General features: G+C 42.6%; 1 protein-coding gene across 1 annotated transcript; it reads right to left on the reverse strand.

The window, feature by feature from the left end:
• Positions 1-290: 290 nt before the first annotated feature.
• YWHAG (tyrosine 3-monooxygenase/tryptophan 5-monooxygenase activation protein gamma) lies at positions 291-18554 on the reverse strand. Its single transcript, XM_075264808.1, has 2 exons — positions 18241-18554; positions 291-1864 (listed from the first exon to the last, which is right to left on the reverse strand). The coding sequence occupies exons 1-2, from the start codon at positions 18325-18327 to the stop codon at positions 1208-1210; spliced, it is 744 nt and encodes a 247-aa protein (XP_075120909.1). The 5' UTR covers positions 18328-18554; the 3' UTR covers positions 291-1207.
• Positions 18555-19057: the final 503 nt, after the last annotated feature.

The raw sequence follows: 19057 nt of genomic DNA on the forward strand, positions 1-19057 counted from the left end.
ACTTTGGTTGCACGTAACACACCAGCCAGAAAGATCGAGCAGGACCTTCTTATTGGGACGTCTCTAAACATATGCACCGTTTCAATTTTATCATAATAGGCAATTAATTACAATAATTGATAGCAATTGTAGGGAGTGTCAAGATAAAGGGGTTTTTTTTTTAGTTCAATATTTACTCAGAATATAGTGAGCATGGAGATATATATTTATACAACAGTTTAAACTACTACTAAAATATATATATATATATATATATATATATATATATATATATATATATATATATATATATATATATATATCTCTATATCTCAATCCTCACAACCGGAATTTTAAAAATTTGCCTTCTAGCCATTAGGCTATTCCAAGCACAATAGCAAAAAAAATGCAATATCTGAACAATGCTTCAGTATTAAACCATGATTACAAGCAGTAAGTGTCCAGAACACTTACCTTTACAAAGCAGCGTTGCACAGGAGCAGTACTTATCCTGTGGCAATAGTAATTAGACTGAAGTTGGTTTTTGTGTTGGAAAGCATAATTTAGTTATATTATACTTTTCAGCTACTTTTTGCACAAAAGTATGATTTCGTAAGTTGGAATAGGGAATTTAGAGACACCAATAAGAGAAAATGAACAAAACCTAAATTCTGAAGTACTGGCAGATTTTCCTGTTAAATTGTGGAATATATTAGAATGAATACTGGCAGGCAGTGGCTAAAGAATTAGACGGATATCATGTTGTAGGTAGGTGCAGTGCACAGAGTACACGACACATTAAATAAATATGCATATACTGTAGCATGACGGGCAAGACGTGCCAAGAATATAAATATAAAATAACTTACTGGAACCACAAAACTATTTGAAAAAGGCATTCCATTCAAGTTATTCCTACTCTTAAATCTCTTTCTAAATATGTCTAGCGATAACTTAAAATTAAAAACAGCTCCACTTTTATTAACTACAGAACAGTCCATGTGCCAGTGTTTGGCTGCCATTCCATACTAGCACAGCCAGTCTAACTTTCCACTCGTGGTGTTTTGGCAAAATGTCGAAGAGGCAATCAAAGACAGGTGGTAGGGTCTTTCCCTGGGGAGGTCTTCCCTTCCTTCCCCTCCCCCACCCTCAACCCCCCACTTGTGGGAAAAAAAATAAAGACTGCGGTAGTAGCATCAGCGTGCGGCTGCCAGTCCATCATGAGGTCTTAATTGTTGCCTTCTCCTCCATCATCATCTTGCTGGTCACTTGTCCAGAGTGTTAGGTTGTCACGTAGGAGTTGCATGATAAGTGTAGAGTCCTTGTAAGAGTCCTCATTCAGGGTATCCAGCTCTGCAATGGCATCATCAAATGCTGTCTTGGCCAGATGGCAAGCCTGTTCTGGTGCATTCTGAATCTCATAGTAGAAGACAGAGTAGTTAAGAGCCAAGCCCAGCCTAATGGGGTGAGTGGGCTGCATGTGTTCCTTGCTGATTTCGTGGGCTTCACTGTAGGCCTTCTCTGAAGATTCAACCACTGCCGCTCGTTTTTCCCCAGTGGCAACCTCTGCTAGATATCGGTAATAATCGCCCTTCATTTTCAAGTAGAACACTTTGCTTTCATACTGTGTTTCACTGCAATTTTTGATGAGGAAATTATCCAAAAGGCTTAGTACATCTTGGCACACTGCTTCTAATTCCTTCTCAATTTTTTCGCGATAAGCACGCACCATCTCTATTTTTTTCTCATTGCCATCAGCAGAGGTCTTCTGCTCAATACTGCTTATTACCCGCCAGGAAGATCTACGAGCCCCAACAACATTTTTGTATGCAACAGACAACAAGTTTCTTTCTTCATTTGAGAGGGGTTCATTTAATTCAGTTACCTGATGAATGGAAAAAAAAAAAATCATCAGCAACAAAATATATATTTAACAACATTAGTTTGCAGCTCTACAATTACCAAAGAAATTCAGACATTTTCTCAATATTGAAAACAATTTGAAAACTAAAGACACTACGTAAAAATAATTTACCAATGTGGCTGATTGTTATAGTGCAGCTCCGATTACATGGGGGAAGAAAAACCCCTTCCATAAATGAATATAAACTGTAATAAATTTTATTTAAGAAGTGTTTCCTTCTCCATTATAACAGTTTTTTGTTTTAAAATATTAGTCTACGGAGAGGAGGCTGCTAAAAAAAACACACAAAAAAAGGCACACAAATGCTACTGCCGTACTCTATTTGAGAGTCAGGTAGCTCTTACTGCTACACTAAAGATAACGGGCTACCTGTGCATGCAATAAGACAATAAGATGTCTCCTCCAATCTCCTCAGAGTTCTGTGTATGAGCTGGGTAAAGATAGGGGGGAGAAGAGGATCCTAATAAGTGGAAAGGGAATCCAATTTCTCTAGTAGTATATATGACAAACTTACATTACATTTGCCTGAACTATTTATTTAGTTATAAATTTAAGAATGCCTCCAATTATATATATGACTGGTGCAAACCAAAGATAGTTTGACTGCTTACCAAATTGCCCATCCAGCTGCCATAACCTTGCATTGTACAAAAACAAAAAACTTGTTCAACAAGGTGCAAAAAAAAACAAACCCCACAACAAAAACTTACTTTAGATGGATACTTGAAGGGTTTGTCCAGGAATCTAAATTAACACTCCCTCCACCTACTAAATTACTTAGTGTACCAAAAGTCTCTAATTACCTAGATCACCAGGGAAGCACATTTTCCGGTGGCGTTCCATATCCCAGTTTGCAGAAAGTCACCTAACCTCCCCCCTCCTTTGGGCACGGGATGTCACCTCCTCTTCTTTATGTCTGCTGGCTGTAAGTGTTGGCATGCACAGTAACCGGCTCGATTGAGCAGGCGTGGAGAGGCCAGCAGATGTCAAAAAGGAAGAGGAGACGTCCCCATGCACAGCAGATCCTGCACGGAAGACAGGCAAAAGTATGATGGAGTGGTGGATTTCAGTTAGGAAGAGCTAGTAGTGGGTGAGCCATCTAGGGAAACGGAGGAAAACCTTAAAGAGGCCCAAGGCATTGTGGTAGTTGTAGGAAAACCAAACAGGAATATACCCATGTAAACAAATGCAGATGTCTGAAGCTCACATCAAGGAAATCAAACCTATCAAGAGTCCTTTAAGACATCCCCACACTTTAAAGTAGCAAACAAACTTTTATTTGCTGGTCTCAAGGCACATGATGTAAGTTATAGTGAAAGTAATGTGGTCTAATTGTGAATTATTTACAAATATAGACATCTTACATGCAAATCAGCAGCCTCAGCGGCCAAAGGAAAGGACCTGGGACGTCAAAAGGTGACGTATGCGAGTGACATTTTGGGTCCTCTTTTTAGGCTGCCGATTAGCATCTGTGGTCACATGCGGCAAAAACTTCCACTTAAACAAGTGCCAGAAACAGTTTTGTTTTTAATATTTTTCTCCTAACCCAGGCTGCATGAAAAAAAAAAAAAAACACACACTTTCACGGACAACCCCTTTAAATATATCTTATGAGTAGAGATAAGCAAATACTAATCGAAATGGCATTTTCGAATAGCACGCTCCCATGCGAATGAATGGGAGCAGCCAGCGTGCAGGAGGTTAAGCAGCCAGCTGCCAACTGCGTCCAATCATTCCTATGGGAGCGTGCTATTCAAAACTGCCATTTCGAATAGCATTCGCTCATCTCTACTAATGAGATTTGCAGGTTTTTTTTTTGTTTTTTTTTTTTTTTTTTTTTTAACTACACACCCCTCTCAATATAAAGCAGCGTTTATCACAAACCTATCCATGAGACAGGATAGATTCCACCTTTTTTCACCCAGATAAGCCATTAATTTGAATTTATAAAGCTTTAAAGGGCCTGTCCCCTAGCCGCTGATAGGGGATAAGTGTCAGATCATTAGAGGTTCAACTGCTGGGTCCTCTGCAGTCTCTGGCAGCCCCATCGCAATAAATTCAGTGCATGTAACGCAAGCACACTAGTCTATCTAAACACCCCCCCCCCCCTTTTCTAAAAGCTTGTATTGTGCAAGTGTGGGAGCCCAAAGTAGCTGCCCATGCCTGTGCAGTAGAGATGAAGTGAAAGCTATAGCACAATGATAGGACTGCTGCACGTTGGCAGTCACAATAGAGGAAGAGCCATTCCTCAGAGAAGGAAGCCTTGACAGGAAGACAGGTAAGTACATATAATATATATGTATAATGGGGAAAGGGGATGGGCTGAGTTAGTTGGTATTTAGGCGAAATGTCATTTTATTTTATTTTTTTTTTTATTTTTTTTAATTCTTTATTTGGTCAATTTTTAAGTTTTTACATTTTACATGCCAAAGATGAGAACAATAATAAAGGTAACTAAAGAGGTGTAGAGTTGGCAGTTGCGAAATATCATTTTAGCTGCAGAATGATCAACGCAAAAACGAAGCCCGTAAGACAGTCACACAAATCTCGTTTTTCCTTCAAATCCACCCCATTCGGAGTTTTTTTTTTGTAGATTCTCAGTACATTGTACAGATTAATAAATGTAGCATCATGAAGAACAGTTTGTCCTGAAAACATTAACCCTCTGAGAATGGGGAGGAGAAAAAAAAAAAAAAAAAAAAAAAAGTTATGGGGTTTGGAATGTGGGGAGTCAAAAACGAAAGTCAAAAAGTGTCACCGGCAGGAGGGGGTTAAGGAACACCAAGCTGAGGAAGAAAAGCTAAGGGTTGGTTCATACTACCTACTCGTGTCCATTGCCATCATAGGATGACCGAAACAGACCTAACTGTAGCAGAGTAATGAACAGAGACAGAGCCCCCTCAGGCTGTGTCCAGTCCCATTGGTACTAATTTAAACAACATGACTGATGCTGTCTTGCCATCATGTATGTTTACTTTTATGATAGTAGAAAGACCGGCATGCCCAACTTTTTTTTCCATAACAAAAACAAACAAGATTGAAGACCGCAATGGTATAGTAACCCACTCTAAGAGTATAGTAGCCCTCACTATTGACAGTCTAAAGACTGTTCTTCATAATCCTTACACTGTCTGTTCTGCTGAAAAAATGTGGGTGGTTTTTAATTACAGTAATTAGTAGCGCATGTTACTATGTATCTCACCTGCATGGCGAGGACCATTAAAATGAAAACTTCTGGTACAGTGGCTGTTAGCATACAGGTGACCTGTGCAGTACATTACCTGTACACGTGCTACTCATTACTGCATTTAAATAACACACGTAGCTCCTAGTGTAAACCCAATCTAAGGTACACTGTGGAGTATCCTGTAGTGGACCACTCTGCAAGTATGAAGCAAAAACCAACTGATTGAGGCTTCACGGGACAGAAACGCAATGCTAAAGCGCTGCAGGAAGAGCCGCGGCGTGAGCGCAATGCAGTTCTTTCCACAGCACTTTGAACAGAAAGTTCACAGAGTTTTCCTCCACGGACTTTGTTACAATTATATCTATGGGAAAGCCGCCGGCATTTCCGTGGATATAACTGACATGCTGTGATTTTCTAAACCGCAACTGTTTTGGAAATCTCAGCGTGAATCCCATCCACTTGCAAGTACTGTAAAATGCCGCGACTTTTACCACGGCGTTTCCGCCATGGCCAAATCGCAGTGTTTTCGGCCCGTGGGGCCCCGGCTTTAGGCTGCATTTAACCTCTGCATGCATAAGGTTTTCAGCCTTTGCATTGGAAATACACAATTCTGTTGAAATCCCATCTACTTCACTCCAGGTTAGACAGCCTAGCAATCACAAGTATTACAGACAGTTACATTACTGTAGAGGAGGGCATGGCTGTGCTTTTGGGCCACACAAGATTTCTTTATATATTTCTTAGTTCTAACGCGAGACAAAACCAGAAGCAGCATTAACCTCTATATAATTAGGTGGCCAGTCTTTAGCTAAAGCAGATCACCTACTTGACAGTAGAGAGCATAAACCTAGACTCATATGACCGTATGGGGAAAAAGGTTGTAAAGAAAAATTTGCCAAACCCCTTTAACCATTTCCCCACATTCACTATAATAGTAATGACATATCAGGTCTTTAAATACAGCAGTAACTCAGGAGCTAAAGGGCACTAACCTTATTAATGCCTTTGTCAAAGATAACCAAGGCGTTACGCTAGGTTCACACCTGTTCGGGTCTCCGTTCTGTGGTTTCCGTCTTCTGCATGCAAGAAGACAGAAACCACAGAGCGGATCCGGCCGTGAGCGGTGGTGAGCGTTTTATGCTCTCCGCCGCGAAAGTTTTTTTTTTTTTTTTAAACTGGACAGAGTACTGCATGTCCAACTCTGTGTCCGGATTTAATAAACTGTTTCGCGGCGGAGAGCATAAAACGCTCACCGTCGCTCACGGCCGGACAGCTTTCAAACCCATTCAAATGAATGGGTTTGAAACAGTCCTGCAGGTTTCCGTCTCCTGCCTCTGTTTTGTGCAGGTAACGGAAACCTACAGAACGGAGATCGGGCAAAGATGTGAACGAGCCCTTATTTGGAGGTAGAGCAACACTCCCCAGACTGAAATCCGGGAACAGCAATTAGCATGACAGCCGGAAGAAAACTCACAGGCTTGTCTTCTATATATTTCTATTACAGGCTGACCTAGGCAGCTTGTAATAGAAGTATAGGGAATTATCAATCCAGATTTAGACTGATAGTCTAAAATCTAAAATAAAAATGTTAAAAGATCACGTCACCCCTCTCTAGGCTATAATAGGTGGGAATCAAGAGCCAAATCACTTTTTAGATCTTTCACCTCCCATAAAAGTTTGAATACAAAGTGATCAAAACCTAGGACATTCCCTAAAATGATATAAACAAGCATATCTGCAAAAAAATAAATATATATATATATCCATCCTATTATAAAGGTGAAAGAGTGTGGATTTGGATGTTTGCTCCTCAATCACAGCCAAACGGCTGAATGGATTTGGGGGAAATTACACACACGAAAATGTAATGGGCTACTTTAAATGTGGGTCACTCACCCCAAATCGCCACCGTCACCCTCCAAATAACCCTCTGGCACAGTTGTAGCAGCTGGCATTCCGCCAGCACTGGTCTGTGCACGCACCTCCTATTGGTGCATGGCAGGCTGTGAGCGGGCTCTGGAGCCAGGGCTGCGGCACCATAGGTTGGGGGCTGAAGGTGGGCATACCGATTCAGCAGGGACACAGTGAGCAAGATGGCGGCAGCCCACAAGGTCCCGGCGCTGCAGCTATCCCAGGCCACCTACACACTTCGCGGAAGGCTAAGGAGGAGGCTGCTGCACTCGAGACACCACATAACAGGTCAGTGCAGCGGGTACAGGGGGTTGTCCCCTGGGATCAACCACATTCCCCAGCTTCATGCCCACTCCCCCCCCCCCCCCTACATCGGCCCCACTGTAGTTGGACTCACCTTGCCATGCTCGCTCACTGCACATAGGTGTCGGGCGGCTGGCTGCGTATGGCAGGCAGACTGCAATAGAGGCGCCGGTATTCTGCAATGCACTGCAGAATACCACCGCCTCTATTGCAGTCTACCTACCTAGGCTGCAATAGAAGCGAAAGACTGACAGGCCAGGGAGGCAGCGCAAGGCTTCCGCCTGTCATAGCAACCTGACGCCAGCCCCCGCTCTGCCTCATATATGCCACACGCAGCCAGCCGCCCGACAACTATGTGCAGTGAGCGAGTGGTGGGGGAGCGTGGGAAGGCGAGTCCAACTACACTGGGGCCGATGTAAGGGGGGGGTGAACATGAAGCTGGGAGCAGAGATGGGAGGGGGGGGGGACGGTCAAGAAACTGGTGGCAGAGGGGGGGGGGGGGGGACGAGAAATATAAGCGGTTCAGAGCCACCGCCAACCCGCAGACGAAGTCGCGGGTAACTGCTTGTGGGTATATATATATATATATATATATATATATATATATATATATATATATATATTATTTTTTAATTTTAAAAAGGTTTTTTTTAGAGTTTAAATGTGCCAAAGACTACTGTGTAAATGGCCTTTATTTCTTGTGGCCGTGGGCATGCGACGTGGGGCTCTGACCTTAAAGTCATAGTTTTTTTTTTTTTTTTTTTTAGTGCTATACTTTTAGGGCTAGTTCACACAGGGCTAGAGATAGCGCATTTTAGTCCAGATTTTGATGCAGGAAGCTGCGTCCAAATAGAGCCAAAATGCGCCTGCCGCGAGTTTCCGTTCCGGAGTAGGCCCAAATGAATGGGCCTAGTCCGGAGGGTGCTGTCGCTGGGTGGACACCCGGGCTGAATCAGCCACAGAATCCACCTGAAGAAAGGGCAGCACAGAAAAAAGGAAGCTAGCGAGAGGGCGGATTCTGAGGTGGATTCGACTTCAAAATCCACCCCCTCTTGCCCCGTGTGAACAAGCCATTAGTACATCCCTCAAAATATATTTTGAATAGTATTATAAACCTAGTCAAAGTACCTTGTAGAGGTGATTCTAGAGTTACCAAATATGTCTGTCATTCAGCTTTGCAGCCTCATTTCCATGTAAATCGCCATTTTAGTCATAAACTGAGGGCAAAAGTGATTTGGAGAGGGTGTCTAAAGCATATATTTGGACTTTGGTCTCAATTCTAGATTCTCAAGCAAAGTTGAATAGCAGACATTTGGAAACTGCATGGTCACCTCTAGACACTGTGACTAGGTTTATAACCAATTTACTGCTGACAATCTTTTTAAAGGGGTATTTCCACACAAACATTTAGATCTGTAGACAATTTTTTTTAAAGTTACATATTTTGGCAAATTAAAAATTTTGCTAAGTGTTGCCTATGGATACGATCACTGAGCAGAAACTTTGTATGGTCTTTCACTTGACAGACACTCAGCAATGATTTTCTTATTGTAGCCAAGTTATCAAGCAGGAACTTACCAGAATCAAGAAGATATATATATTTGCAGAAATGGTTACATTGAATTCTACAATTTTACATGTAGTTAAATTTGTGTGAAAACCCATTTAAAATAAATGAAAAATAAAAACTGAGGCTACAGAAGAAAAACAACTGCAGTTCTGCTTTGGACGTCAGCCATATTTCCTAGACCAGATACTCAGACTTCCAGCATCATGGTTACAGGACGGGACAGTAGAGACGAGCACAGCAGTTAAAACAGATGCACTACCCATTGTCTTCAGTAGTTTTGCATCTGTGCGTCAGCCATTGATCTATGATCCCTCAGACTCTAGTACTAACAAAAATAGGATTTTTGGTGGTCCGTTAAAACAGATTTTTATTTTTTAAAAAAAATTGCCAACATGGATCATTAAAAAGCCTAATTGTAATGATCGGGGCAGATTTTTTAAAACTGTCAAGCTGTTTGCAGCAACATCACTGTCTGGTATGTGAGGCCTTGACCCTTTCCTTGCCACCCTGTCCAGGAGTATGAATACCTCAGTAGTGGAGGACATCTGTAGTACGTTCTTCCTACTAATGCAGATTTCTCAGGATCCATTAGGGCTATGAAGGCCATCTTGGATTCATTTTAAAAGAGAATGATAGCCCTTGCAGATTTGGAGTAATTTGCTGGTGAAAAGGCTACTCGGAATTGAGATCCCAACGCAGACCTCAATTCTCGACAGCATGTGATGCTCCGAATCTATAAGAGCTATCTTGATCATATTATTTGGTATTTTATAAGGAGTCCATCATTGTCAATAGCCATTTTTAACTAAACATACCATACATATGCGAGTATAAGATGACCCGAATATAAGACGAGGCCCCTAATTTTACTGCTTCCAGAGGGTGGCGAGAAGGGAAAGGCTGATGATGCTGTAGTGCTCAAGGAATAGTTAGAAGGCTTCGAGTGCTCTGTGCTGGATAATTTGCATACCACTAAAACCGGGCTAATTCAAAATTGCCAGCACCGAAGAAAGAATAAAAGGCATGCCTTGGAATACCCTTTATTAAAGGCTATGCAAAAATATATGTAGTTAAAAACTGCTATTGCCAATGGTGGACTCCCTTTAAAGAGGAGATTCTTTAGAGCCCCATATCTCAGGATCCATTAGGGCTATGAAGTGTCCTCTCCCCTCAGGCAGCATCTTAGAGCAGCGTGAAGGATGAGCAGAAAAGCAAAGAATGATAAATCATCACTGCCTGTGCATAACCAGTATGTGAACACAGCAGGAGGGGGTAGTGAGGACTTCTGTCCATGTTATCCCCTCTCCTATCAGAGAGAATACTATACTTTTGATCTCTGATTATGAAAGTGGGATAATATAATATCCCTGAACATAACCAGGATATTTATTGGCACTGTGACCTAGACATTTAACATTGCTCAGATCACAGCGCCAAGATTTGCACCACTTACATAACGCATACAAAGTCATCACTAAAGTTTACATTTGACACTGTCCGTCTATCCCTGATGTTCATAGAGCAATGGTTCTTAACCTTGTTTGAGGTACCGAACCCACCAGTTTTATATGCACATTCACCAAACCCTTCTTTAGTGATAAATCAAATATGATTTTTTTCCAAATTCAAGACATAGTTATATGTTTTTTACTGGTACACAAAATGAACCTTGAATATGGCCTAGGATTCGATCGAACCCTAGTTAAGAACCACTGTTATAGAGTAAAATACTCTGACCACCTCTCTAGCGATATCCATTACACGTCAAAATAATAGCAATAATGATCATCACTAGAGATGAACGTATTAAAAAAAAAAAAAAAGTTCCACCAAAGAGAGTGAGCTCTTGATGTAGTTGATGCTTACGGTATATATAAATTGTGTACACGTTGATCTATTTTTATATGTGTTGTGTGAATATGTTTAAATATTAGTTTTAGGTGCAAATATGTTTTAGTGCATTTTCCCCCCCAAAAAAATGGTGCATGTCACAAAGTTACATGAATGTGGACATTAATATCGATAACGCGTGTAATCTTGAGGTTGCCTACTTTCAGGAAATATATAGGATTTAGGAGTGCACTTGCTTTTCACGGTGTGTAACCCGTACATTTTCATAGAATTTTTTTTTTTTTTTAGCATTTCCAGCTTCAAAGCAGATTTTTGTTCCTTCAAGTTCTGGTGATTTTATGAAGATATGTGCATGCAGATGGAGTAGGCCTCAGAGATATGAATGAACTCTGCACATGTTGAACTCATTTTTAGGAGGTTTGGTGCCTATAACTAAAGGGTTTCCACTTTTAAACAACTAATATAAGTTTGCATATTTTATGAAAGAATTTAAATCAAAATTGCCTGTTCGTAATATAGGTGGGGGTTTAATTTTTTTTAATGTTGTAATTTAGACTTTATTTGTCCACCTCATCATTGTGAAAATTGCTCTAGCTACCAGGGATGCCTAATGATAGGGTTAAAAATTGCTCCAAACCACGGTAACCCATACACATGTCGGCACAACACTATTGATAGCATATGACAGGACTGTTGGGTGCAGTTTCTCTTCCAAACCAGAAGATCGAACCACTTAATTAAGGGCTAGTTCACACGTAAAAACCGCCTGGCTTATATTGGTCCCCCCAAAAAAGTGGATTTTTGACCTTAAGGCGGTTCTTGCAAAAAAAAAAAAAAAAAAAACCGCTAGTCGCCTCCTATTCACTTCTATTGCTTTCCTCAGGCGGAATCTGCCTGAAGAAAGTCATGTCGTTCTTTTCTGCTAGCAGAAAAAAAAAAAAAAAAGCTAGCAGTCTCCATAGACCACTATTGTATGAAGGCAGATTTTGAGGCGAAATCTGCTTCATTGCCCCCATATGAACTAGCCATTATAGTAACGAGTACAAAAACCAGATTCCAGTAAGCAAGTGGAATTGCACACTGCAGAATTTACATTAACTCGCCCTCCTGCTTGTTTGATGTCCCACAATCCACCTGTAATAGTATCCACTACCACTACATACTGGAAAAACACTTCTGTCATCTAGCCATCGCAACTTGGCTAGATGACTTTAGGGTTGCTAGAGTTGCTCATATTCTTACGCTTGTATCCCCTGCTCACAACAAAACTTCAAAAGAACATACTGTTCACTTGCTACCTAAAAATATTATAAAGAGTATTTAAGCCATGTGGATTACCGTTACAGGTTGCAAGCAAAATACAGACTAAGCAAATAAGCACCGTGTAATTCATCAAACATTGCAGCTGAGCCATGTTACAATGGCTCAGCTGCAATGTTTAATGGCACTGCAACACATCCCAACATAAAGCCTTCGCCTAAAAGGAATCTGAACTGCTATAGCACGAATCCATTTTCATGCATAAGCAAATAAAGCTGGACATCATACATTCAGATAACGCAAAATAGTTACTATTCTTATGAAAATTCTGGTGAGGGAGTAATGAACATTGATCATGGTCTAAAATGGCAAGTTGTTACTTTGGCCGTTACCATCAACTTAAAGAGGACCTTTCACCATTTTGCCCACAGGCAGTTCTATATACTGCCGGAAAGCTGAAAGTGCACTGAGTTCAGCACACTGTCGGCTTTCCTGATCTGGGCCCAGTGTGAAGAGCTTACGGTTCGGTACCGTAGCTCTTCTATGGTCAGAAGGGCGTTTCTGACAGTTAGCCAGAGACATCCTTCTTCAGAGCACAGCCAATCGCGCTGTGCTGTGAGAGCCGGGAGGAACGCCCCCTCCATCTGCTTGCAGTACTCGTCCATAGACGAGCATTATCAGGGAGGGAGGGGGCGTTCCTCCCCGGTCTCAGAGCATAGCGCTATTGGCGCTGCTTGTACAGAAGGACGTTCCTGACAGAGTGTCAGAAACGCCCTTCTGACTGTGAAGAGCTACGGTACCGGGACCGCTAGCTCTTCACCCGGGGCACAGATCAGGAAAGCAGACAGTGTGCTGAACTCAGCGCACTGTTGGCTTTCCAGCAGTATATAGAACTGCCTGTGCCCCAAACCATGAAAGGTCCTCTTTAACTAGATGGAGGTATCTTGTCATTAACCTTCAGAAAGCTTTGTTAGTGTGTGGCATATTTTTTTTATTTTGGTATTACTACAATAAAGAAAATTACTTTAAACTCATTCACTAAATTAACAAGATTAACATTCACAAAATGGCATAAATAACACTGCAACTGTTTATTTTATTTGGGGCCTACTATTATATGGGGCTTGAATATATGCAAATAGCCACTTTTATAAAGGTCACACCCCTTGAAAGGTCTACTCCCACTGTTGTAAATCTGCCATGCACTAATCGCACTATGAAGAGCTCTCCCAAGCAACAGGTGGCTCCATCAGCATCAGTCACTCAATGTCCATTTCTCTCTTCCTATGAGGGATGGCAGCAAAAGACAAATATCTAAGCCAATACACCAGTCACTAATAGGAGTGAAGAAAGAAATTAATATATTCTAAAAAAGAAGAAAGCTCGCAACAGTGACAATGTCTAATTAGGAGAAAAGGTATCAGCAGAGTTTCAACGTTAAGGGTTTTTGAAGTAAAAAGCAGGAGTGTCCGATTAAAGAGGCCAACTGTACTTTATATATCTCTTCTTTCTCTTTATGATCTATAGTGTGCATGTCAAAAATGTTTGAGGGGGGGGGGGGCACAAAGCAATGCTGCAAAGTAAGAATACTTTCAAAAATAGAAGTGCTAATGGTTTATATTTGTTCATTTCGAAAATGAAAAGTGAATGAACAAAAATCAAATCAATATTTGGTGTGACCATCTTTGCCCTCAAAACAGCATTAGTTCTGCTAGATACACTTGCACAGATTATGAAGGAAACATTTTGAAGAACTAACCACAGATCTTCTGGTTGTAGGTTTGCTCAAATCGTTCTGTCTTTTCAATCTAGAGTACAGGACTCTGCATATAATCACTTCAGGTACTACTATTCTTCACACCAAATACGCATTTGATTTAGGGCTAGTTCACATGGGGTTCCGAGTGTACACATTCTGTCGCAGTTGCCGCAATGGATTAGGCCCAAATAAATGGGCCAGAGCCACGGAATCCGTGGCAAGATAAGGCAGCTCGCTTCTTTTTTCCCGCTACTAGCTAGCGAAAAAAACGAGCGGCTCCCATTGATGTCAATGTGAGCAGCGGATTTTGCGTCAAAATCCGCTGCCAGCTTGCCCAGTGTGAACTAGCCCTTAAAGCTTTCTGCATTTTATCCATTGAAAAGTAGCAATTTTAATAGGTTTTTTGTCAAATTATTTCATGCTACACAGTATGTTCTCCACATCTACCTAAAACTCTTGTCAAGTGATGTACACACCCCTTTATATAGTGTAAAGTGCATACACTGCATATATATATTTATTCAGGGTTTTATCACAGCTATAATCACTTAGGCCTTTGACATCTACCTGTGTTTCTACTTCACCAAGAGTTATTTACACATGTCCCATCTGATGAGTAGGTGGGCGCACAAAAGATTAGAAAGGCTCTCCCTATCTATACTGCTTGTTAATGTGGCTGTAAGACTTTTCCTGAATACATTGCTTCAGCAAAACTGCTTCATTTGTCCACTATCTTACTTTAATCAATTCATTGTTGACACAGCCCATGACTTATCTGCTCAAAAGTCAAGTGATGTATCTGTCTGCTCTTAGGGGGGAGGGGCTAAGTGCACGGGAGCGAGCCTGTGTTTCTAGCTATTCCTGTGTCTGCACCATGTGACCTAGCTCCCTGCTCTCAGATAGGGGAGAGGAGCTGCTTTCATTTCTGAACTTGTCTTCTGTTCTCCCAGTTATCAGGCTAGCTAATTCAATTGTGTTCATTATGGCAGAGACAGGCAGTCTCTGTATGTAACACAGAATGGAGTTGACCCTGCCTGTACTTCATAGTCCAATATTGTGCATATAGTGTTGTTTGAGGATCTTTGATCACATCACAGGCCCTTCAACCGCCCCATAGGATCACGCTATGCGGTGCTACACGCTAATGTGGGGGCGGAGCTAAACAGCAGGTTGCATGTGAAACCCCGCCCACCAAATGACACAAGAAACCAGGAAGAAAGAAGATTTTATAGCAGTGAAGACTGGTGAGTATGCAACATGGGAATACCCCTTTAAGTGCACAATTAGATATAGGTTGAGTCTCTGGAATGGTCATGCACTTGTAACCTGGCTGTCTATTGAATTACTTTTCTTTGTTTTATCTCAAGGACCACCATTGTTTGTTTCCTTAAGATTTATTGTTGACAGTAGTGGCCACAGGCTATGTGGAACAAATACCTAAACAATAGTGTCCAGCAGGACCCTTTTCACTCTGTATTTCAATGGATACAACTGACACCATTAAAACAACACTAGCTAATCGACCAATCAAAAGTTTAGTTGTAAACCATTGCATTATCTAATAAGAAATCCTTAAAATGTTAGTCAATGAGTAAAAGCTGTAAAAGGCCTGTTTCACACAACTGTGTGTGTGGGCCACCAGCCGTGTTTGATGTCATCCGTTTGCCACCGGTGCTTCGGCAGGCCCATTCATTAAATAAAAGGGGGCCACAGAAGCACAGCCGCAAAATCAGACAAAAAACAGCACCTGTCCTGAATTTTGGGGCTCAAATTGTCAGCCCATACAGTGACACATGGTTATGTGCATGGGCTGACAGAAATGAATGGGTCAGCGTGCCATCTGGGAAAAGCCAGGATAGCACACTGACCTAGCCCTTGGTCTTGTGCAAAGGGCCTTAGGCTGAGGCCACATGCTGCTAAAGTGGCCTTTTTGTTGCTTATCTTGCATTCTTTCACCACTCACATCCAAAGCAAAGAGAGGCTTGGAAAGGAATGGGAAATATAAAGAAAGTACTTCACTTCTGCTAAGGCAAAGAGAACAAAAAGCAAAATTTAAAAAAAAAATAAAAAAGTACATAAGAGGAGTTATGATGACCACAGGTACATTCATCCATATTTACTTCGAACAAGAGCTATCATACTTACTATTTCTATACCTGAAATCTAAATAAAGATTTAAAGGGAGTGCCAAAAAGTGTCACATTACTAGGAGTCTGTCAGCCAGTCTCCCCAGAGATAAGGAAATGGGAGAATCAGAAGTCCACATACTTCAAGTGAGTTTAGAGTAGCGAGTTTGTGTGAACTGCTTTCTGTGGACTACAATTTCCAAGCGCTAAAGCCCCATAGCAGTGAATGAAGTGCTGGCCATGCAGGTCCACTGCTGCTCCATTCACAAGGAGGCACGTGGGTACTTTTGTTTGCCCACTCTCCACATCTCTGGGGGTCTTGGTGGTCAGACTACCGGGGAGCTGACACTTGGACCTAGCCACAGGGAATAATCAGGTATTCTAGTTACCCCCTATCAAAAGAATAGACATCTTACTGACTGGTGAATAACCCATCAGTGGAACCCTCACCAATAATTATTATTATTTTAATTAAAAACACCCCAGTTACAAATAGGGCGCCTAGTTGAACAGTTTGTGCGGCTCCATTCATTTTTAAACATTGCTACATGTACTTTTTTGGAATCTTTTGAAAACTGCCAAGTAAGGCTTTGGTCACATCTGTGTCGGAGTCTCCGTGTGACACTGTTGCAGTTTCCACTAAAAATCGGCAGAGAGAAAAGTCCTGCGCAGAAGACCGCCAGTTTCGGGACCCACGGTGGATACAAAAGATGGAGAGCACGGTGCAAGTGTGAACCTAAAGTCAAAGCACTTGGATCTTTTAGAAACACTGTAGATGAAAATGGAGAGGGCAGTGCACGCATGGACATATATCCATTCATGGCATCTACAGCATTAGGGTCCGCCAATCTGAGTCCTTGAGAAAGGTGCAGGCCCCAGAGGTTGAACCTGCATCTAGAAGACCTGTATAACATATCCTGTGTATAATGCCACACATATCGAAGATGGGAAAGCACCTTTAAAAAATAACTTGGGTAACATGCCTAAAATTACAAACAAGGTCAAAACTAAAAATGAAGATTATTAACTACTAACCAAAGGCTAAACTGTTAAGGATCTGATCACTGCAACATCTGCATGGAGCAAACATCTCTTCCCATATTGTAATAGCATACTCATGGTTAGTACTCATCCTACAAGACTAGTTGCAGTCAGGAGAAGAATACATATACTAGACTGAAAGCTTGACTGTAGACAGGAGGAACTGGGAGTGCAGACAGTATTCGACACGGAAATACTTCTTGTGATATATGAATAAAATACACTTAAGAAAATAATCATTCATAACTAGGCTAGTAGTGGCAGCCTGCACACATTTCATAACTGCAATAACTTGGATAGGAGCCATACATGCTGTCTGGTAGCAACCACCTGGGTGCAATGCAGTTTTTGTCTCCAAATGACATCACCCGTTGCCATAGGAATAAGTGAGGTAACATTTCACTGCGTGAGGGCAGAGAAGGACATACTTGTGCATGCACGCCACCCCTATAGGTGCCATCCTACATGCAGAGAGCACATTACCATGGTAAAGAGGCTGCGGTCATTGGAACTGATCTAATACACTGCACCAATGGCTACTAGTTGGCCATGAGAATTCCTCAAATATGTTTAGTGTATTTCTCTTCTGGCAGATGACTGGCACATGGAAATATACAGGACTGCTGCCAAGTATGAGGGCAGATCATGTGCCCAGTCTGTAACAAACTGGTTTATATAGAGGTAAAAGCCCCACAGAGGACACACTATGGCACCTGCAACCCAAGGCAGTTTCCCTCAATCCATTTAAACAATTGCCTCTTCACCGATTCCCCTCCCTCCTCCAGACAGTCCAGCCTCTTCTCTGCAATATGACAAATGCAGAATCTTCTGGAAGGGCTGGTGCTGCCTCCCACCACTGCTTTGTCTCTCGCCTCGGATCTTTTCTCTGAAAGAAAAGCAAATGGCACTAAATGTGTACAGGGGGCATGCTAGGTGATGGATGGAGCGGAGGCTTAGCTATGGGGGAGTGCCAGGCACAGGGCACCAGCGCAGGGCTGAATGCTGCCACTGTACCAATGGGACGAGGAGAAGGAACACCGGAGTCTATTCGCATTAGAGCATATCGGGGTCCTATGTGCTCCGACTCTATACACTGTAAGACTCCCTCAGTCACGCCTCACAGCTCCCCACCCTCCTTCAGAGACCATGAGGCCACATGCACCCCAGGGGAAGTGCACCCTCCCCGCCAGGTAGCCAACAGCCTTATCTAGCAGACACAGTGGCGAGTCTGACGTAAGTCAGCTGCTGCAGCGCCCGGCACTGAGGAGCCGGTTATACCGCAGTGGCATGTGTAACGGGACGAGCCTCTCATTCCCCGCCCGCACTTACCGCTTTCATGGCAGCCGCCATATCGTCATATCTCTCGGCTTGTTCAGCCAGTCGGGCTTTCTGCACCAGCTGCTCGCGGTCCACCATCTTGTATAGATCGGGTCGGTGTAGAGGTAAGAGCTCGGTATGCGCGGCGGAGATGACACACGGGGCGGTGGTGGCGCCGGGAGCTACGCCCTTACTACAGCTGGCTGGATATTACACTGGCACAGTCAGCTGCTCGTCGCGTCCTCTACTGCTGCTGAATAACGGTCTCTCTACTAGCCGGTTACTCCCCGCTGACTGTGCGTGCCCCGGGACCGCCCCCTGCTCGCTCCTCCTATCTGGTGTGGAGCCGCCCGGTGGCGTCATGTCACTCTCTCCCGCCCTTCCCCCTCCAGCTGATGTCAGCAGCCGTAAAAGGGCAGCCGACGGCTCCACAGCATGTGAGAGGCGCTTCCCGGCTGCTGGGCGGTGGCACTCAGCTTTCCAGCCGAAACGGCACAGCTACGGCTCCAGCCGCAGTGCGTCCTGGAAGATGTAGTTTATGGAGACCTGCGGTACAGATAGTTCAAGAGGGAAACGCCTTGGTGGGAAAACTACAACTCCCGATAATAACGTCGCTCTCTAGTTCTCCCCATATCGTTTTATAGCCGACTATTACCTCACACAGCTGCATGTGTCGTGTCTCTGCGTTATATGAAGTCAGTACCTCACCATACATATATAAAATACTAGAGGGATGACCCGGCTTCGCACGGGTATATTACATTTTATGTTTGTGTAAGAATTGTCCAGTTTTGCACTGGTGTATTTTGTATGTGGTTTGTGTGTATGT

This window comes from Leptodactylus fuscus, chromosome 2, assembly GCF_031893055.1.
Source record: "Leptodactylus fuscus isolate aLepFus1 chromosome 2, aLepFus1.hap2, whole genome shotgun sequence".
In the NCBI taxonomy this organism is placed as follows: domain Eukaryota; kingdom Metazoa; phylum Chordata; class Amphibia; order Anura; family Leptodactylidae; genus Leptodactylus; species Leptodactylus fuscus.